At 42.4% G+C, this 6,034-nt stretch overlaps 1 protein-coding gene across 1 annotated transcript; it reads left to right on the top strand.

Moving 5' to 3' along the window:
* The first annotated feature begins 4,032 nt into the window (after nt 1–4,032).
* LOC117478885 (N-acetyllactosaminide beta-1,3-N-acetylglucosaminyltransferase 2) lies at nt 4,033–5,364 on the top strand. Its single transcript, XM_034125819.1, has one exon. The coding sequence runs from the start codon at nt 4,033–4,035 to the stop codon at nt 5,362–5,364; it is 1,332 nt and encodes a 443-aa protein (XP_033981710.1).
* The last annotated feature ends 670 nt before the right edge of the window (nt 5,365–6,034 follow it).

Here is a 6,034-nt window from a genome sequence, read left to right as displayed (position 1 = left end):
ACTTCAACATCACGCCAACTTAAAAGTCCCATGTCATGGCCATTTCTACTGATCATAATTCCATTGTTGAGGTATACTAAAATAGATTTATACTGTGCAATTTTCCAAACTCACATTGGTTTCTCATACAGCATCTCTGTAAAGTATGTGTATTCACCGGTATTCACTCTGTCCTAAATGGCTTGTTGGAGCTCCTGCCCCCCCCCCTCCCTGTGAGCCCAGTGTGCTCTGATTGGTCGGGACGTTGAGAGGCTCGTTGCTGCTCGCAGCTGCTGCGAGCTGCTGCGAGGAGCAGACAGGCTTCCGTGTCGGCGATACAGCGAGAACAAGCAAAACTCATCCTGAGCACACAAAAACACTCACAGCCGAAGTAAAAACAATAAGTGTGGCTTGATATTGAGTAAGAAAAAGGTTTATAACGCGGAGAGCATTTCTCCGCGATCCCAACGTAGTAGCCCGAAAAACGTTTACCCATTTAAACAGTCGTGGTAGATACCTTGTTTGTTTTAAACATCATAAATACACAAACAACAATGAATACTTACAGGTTGTGTACCCGAATCTCCCGCTGGTCCAAACAAAGTAGGAACAGCATCATTCTTCAGTGCCCTACGCTGTACATATCCGGCATGAATCGCTAAAAGGTTTGGGAAGCTTTGTTTCGTGAAAGGCTGGCAGAGGGTGTGGCCTCTGGGTATCCCCACGTCAGAGTACCCAGGAAGTAAACAATGGAAAATGAGAAATCTCCAACGAGGCGTTTTGGGGCAGCATAGACTGTGTTAAGGCCCTGACACACCAGGCAGTCACCAGAGAACTCGCCGACACCGACACTGACAGTTCCATCGACGAGTTCTCCTGCGTCTTGGCCATGTGTCGCACTGGAAATCACCGCAAAGACTTCAGCCGAGCACGTACGAACTGCGCATGCGTGAGTGGCAATAACTCTCCTTACCAGCAGGCGGCGGTAGTGTGTATTCGTCATTCAAAATAGGCAACAACCGGAAGACAGAGAAGAAGAACAGACTGATATAAACAAACAAATAGCGTGTGCGTTCCATTTTCACTCTCGTCCATCGAAAACATGTTTTAGAATATAAAAATACATGAATGATGAAATGAGCACATAAAGTGCAGACATACTATAAAATCACATTTAATAGATCTGCATCTGATGATCGCAGTGTTCTGGCGGGTGTGTAGTTTATTGAGTCAGCAATGTAATAATGGCCACTTCTTGCTAAATTTACGATGAGATGAAAAACCGGACTTGACCAAACAAATCACGGAGCTCTCAGCAGAGGACAGCCGGGGACGCTCCCGCTGATATCAGAGATGTCCCTGCTATGTGTGGGAGGTAAGAGAGGACATTTAAGGGCTATGTTTGATGTCTTTTAAGTATCACCTGCTGGGGTTTAGCTGCTGACCTGTGCCTTTTTAAATCGTTTGTTTACGTCCCTCACTTCCATTTCGCTTCTCATTTGCTAGCTGAACAGCTGATCAGAGTGGTTTCTTCGCCCAATAGCTTGTGGCCGTATGTTGGCCGATTCAACATGTTGAATCGGCCATGTGTCGACCGTGAAAGGCACACCAAATTGACTTTGGGCGACAAGGAACGCGTTGTCGCCAGACAATGCAAGACGGCCGAATACGGCCTGGTGTGTCAGGGCCTTTAGAGTTTTACTCGCTACAGGGTGTACTTTGAGGGTTTTTAACTCTGCAGACCGTTTACATGCATAAAAACCTTCATAACACACAAGGGGACGGGTAATAACCGGAAAAGCATGACATGGGACCTTTAAGATGGATTTTCAAAAATACAGATTCAAAATTGTACAAGTTGAAGCGTTTGTTTGAACAGTTTGCAAGAGCACAGGTACTTGCTTTCAAGCAGAACAGGGCAAACAAACTTAGCGGGAGTGTTTACGTGTTCGGCGTAATGACGTACAGCGTCCTCGACAACTTCTGTAGTCCTATTCATCCACTTGTTAACAACCATCGTTTTTCAGACACGAAAACTCTTCAAACATCACCAGTGGGGTCACTGCTGATGTATTTAATGTCGTAGAACAAACCGTGATCTGTCTCTTAAATTTGTGTCAACCACAGACCTTATTTTCAGATATTTTCCACATTCCTATGGAGAAATCCCATTGACTCTGAGACGAGGGAACCCGTAGTGGTAAAATGCTAACTCACTTCCAGGTTTTAGGACTCGTCGCTACACCACTCTATTGTGTAAAGACTAGTATTCAATTAAGAAAGTGATTTTGAGTGATTGCGTCACATGACCTTGAAGTTATTGAAGAAATATGCAAATGTTTCCATCAAAATATTAATGTAAAATATTTAGAGTATTACAATGCAATAAAAAGAGGTGTGTCCTATGCAGCCAGTGTAGTTATTTGATCCAACACTGATTTTGAGTGATTAGGTCACATGACCTAGAAGTCTTTGAAGAAATATGCTAATTTTCCATTAAATATAAATAAAACATATTTAAAGTATTCAAATGCAATAAAAAGAGGTGTGTTCAACACATGTATGCTCTAGAGTGGATTTGCTTCACATTCACACGATCGGGAAGCTGTCGATTTATTAAAAAGAACATTGTTCTTGTGTAATTGAAAAGTCATTTGTTAATGGTCCCTAAGTGAAAGCCTCGTTTCGCGGAGTAGATCTCGCCGTCGTACAGCCAGCAGCAGGGGAAACTGACGCTGCTGGCTGGTCCGCGAATGTCTGTCAAATATCCAACCTAAAACTAACTTCACCGCGGTGATAAACCGAACTCTTATTACAGTAATGTAATTTGTATACTTGACTTATGTGATAGTAGATTTTTTTAATCATTGGTCAATAAACTAAGTATTTTAAAGAATAATCAGGCTTTTGCCAATTCCTTACAGATTAGTTTTTTGTTTTATTATTTAATAATTTGCTATTTCCTTTATTTATTAATTCGCCTAAAACTGCTTGAAAATGATTCCTCTCTTAGATAGTTATTATACCATGCAAATATGCAAACGTGCACCCGAAGCACCTGCATGCAAATCAGAGTCTATCTCTGTGGAGCATTTTTTGCTTGATTAATGTGATTCCCGATGTTCAACCAGTCTGTGACAGCATAGAAACTACATTATTCCCGTGAGTATTCCCTTGTCATACATGTGGCGTCAAGAAAAGAGCCGAATGCTCTGTGCGCACTGTCACCTGGGACCTGTTGCTCAGCTGCGGCTGTACTGCGGAAAGAGGACGCCTGTTTTGGATTTAAAGGATGCAAGTCTCTATCTTCCATCGCTATGGACATACATGATGTGCTACAGACCTGCCACGTCGTAACCAGACTATAACCATACCGGATGAAAACACTACAACAAAAAGTGGACGCCACAAGTCACTGTGTCTTTAATCTCAATCGGCACTTCATACACTTGTAAGTAAAAAATGTGCTTTTAACCAATGCCTACATTTGTAAAGGTTTCCCAAAAAGTTATGTAAGGCTATATAATTATATAGTAGAATCATTTGACTTGACAAACAAAATTATTGGACGTTTTTGCTGTGTTGTCTATAAAGAAACAGTAGACTAAGGCATTATCAATATTGTGCACGCAATGGGTTAGGGCATTTAGAATATTGGCAAAGGTCTTGTGAAGAAATTGTTTATCAAAGCCCTCTGGATTTTTTTTTAGCGTTGTGTACCCTACTCAACTTTTAGTGCTAAAGAAAGGAGTTTTTCCACTGTTGCGTATTACATGTTCCACACTGTGTCTACAGGGGCTGTGTGGTCGGTAGGCACGGGAGGATGCTCTTGAGTGTGTAGACAGGAGCAGATAATAACCCTCTCTGGACCATCACCAAGGAGACAGAAACACTAGAGGGTTTCCTGCTTTGTTGGCTTTTAGAAAAATCTCTCAAGTACACAAATGCCATCTCAGTGGTCTGTGCTTAGTGATATTTAAATGTTTGCTCTGCTATGATTTAATACAATGTGTTATTGTTTGTGCAGGTGCGTGTCTGATTTGTACATTGGCAATGGGCAGATGCTGCAAATGCTTCCGATGCAACGGGAGACTGCTGTGCATGTGCCTGCTGCCATGCATGATGACCGCCCACCTTCTGCTTTATATCTTGGTGTCCATTTTGGTCACCATCTCCTACAGTCCTCCAAAAATAAACGTCCACTATATTGCCTCTGGGATTTCTGCTAACTCTGGGTTGGCCTCCCACCCACGTGGCCCTTTCTGGAACCTTCGTCTGGAGGACAGTGCACTGTGGAACCAGTTGCAGCATTCTTGGGACCGCCAGCACAACCCAGTACTGCGAGGAATCAAAACGGGGATCATGAGCGCTAAGCTATTAGCAGAAAACGAAGATGAATGTGTTTCTGACTGCATGTCACACAAGTGTTCTGTTCCTCGTACGCACGATTTCAACAGTTTCCCAGAACAAATGAGGGTGTTTGTACAGTCAATGCACTGCAGGGAGTATCCTCTCCTTATCAATCAACCTGGTATCTGTAGGAACAACGATAGCAGCTTTGGACCAATGCTTCTCATGGCCATCAAATCTCAAGTGGGGAACTTTCAAAACAGGCAGGCCATCCGGGAAACCTGGGGACGCAGTGGTCTGGTCAAAGGGGAATCAACGAAGAAGGGCGGATTGGTGCGCACAGTGTTTCTGTTGGGAAGGCAGGACTCGAGTATAGGTCCTCACCCAGACCTCAAAAACCTCCTGGAACTTGAGAACCAGAAATATGGAGATATCCTACAGTGGGATTTCAAAGACACGTTCTTTAACTTGACCCTAAAGGATTTGCTGTTCTGGCAATGGCTCCAGCAACACTGCCGCAGTGCCATGTTCGTGTTCAAAGGGGACGATGATGTCTTTGTTCGAACAGGCGCTCTTCTGGATTACCTGCACAATCAGTGGGAGGAGCACAACCTGTGGAAAGCATATACAAACGAGACTGAAATGAATTTGTTTGTTGGGGAGGTGATCAATTACGCGATGCCAAACCGTGAGCCATCCACTAAGTACTACATACCAGAACGTTTCTACAAAGGTGTATACCCACCGTACGCCGGTGGGGGAGGGGTGGTGTATTCTGGCTCTCTAGCATTAAGATTGAACGAGGTTTCTAAGAAGGTGCGCCTTTTCCCAATAGACGATGTGTATCTGGGCATGTGCATGTACAGACTCGGCCTTTTGCCAAGCCATCACCCGGGTTTTTTGACATTCGACCTCCCTCATAACGAAAGGTGGAATCCCTGCGCTTACAGATCTGTTCTGCTCGTCCACAGACGGAGTCCCAAAGACATGCTGACACTATGGAAGAAGCTCCAGAGACCTCCAGGTCGTTGCTGAGGCTCATTTGCCTGCCAAATGAGACTCATTGAGTACAGGATGGAGGCTGCCACCCCTTGCATTTCCAAAATGTACATGTGACTAAAAGATGGCAGTTCCTAAGGTCACATTCAATGAACCTTTCCTCCTAAGAGTTACGGGGTACTGAGTAGGAGACTGATCTACCTCAAAGGTTACTTTTATTTTATAGAAGTTTCATTCATTAAGAGAGTGATCATGCTACTTTTGCATTATGTATATTTACCAATTTAAAAGTTGTATTTACTACTTAATAAATAAGACATGTAATGTAATGTCCTTACATATTGTTTCATAATGTTTAAAGTGAATACTTGTGACATACTATGTGACATCTTACCCAGTCAACATAAATTCATTTGGTTTTTCTCTTGTTTTTCTTTTACAATGTTTTTAAATTAACATATTATATGTTATGTAACGATGAAAGGCAAGTTAACTTCTGACATGTTGCTGAATATAAAAAGGGGGGGGGGTACTTGTTTTTTTACTTTTGTATTTTAAATTGTGTTTTATTATAATATGACTGACTGTTGATATTTTGTCCAGTTGACTATTTATTTATAGATTAAGTATTTTTTAATTACGATGTTTGAATTTAAGTATATTGTTGTTGCAACAAGATTTAAAATCCTCTGACCATCAACATATA

This window comes from Trematomus bernacchii, unplaced genomic scaffold (assembly GCF_902827165.1).
Source record: "Trematomus bernacchii unplaced genomic scaffold, fTreBer1.1, whole genome shotgun sequence".
Lineage (NCBI taxonomy): Eukaryota > Metazoa > Chordata > Actinopteri > Perciformes > Nototheniidae > Trematomus > Trematomus bernacchii.
This window is presented reverse-complemented; position numbering and strand designations above follow the sequence as displayed.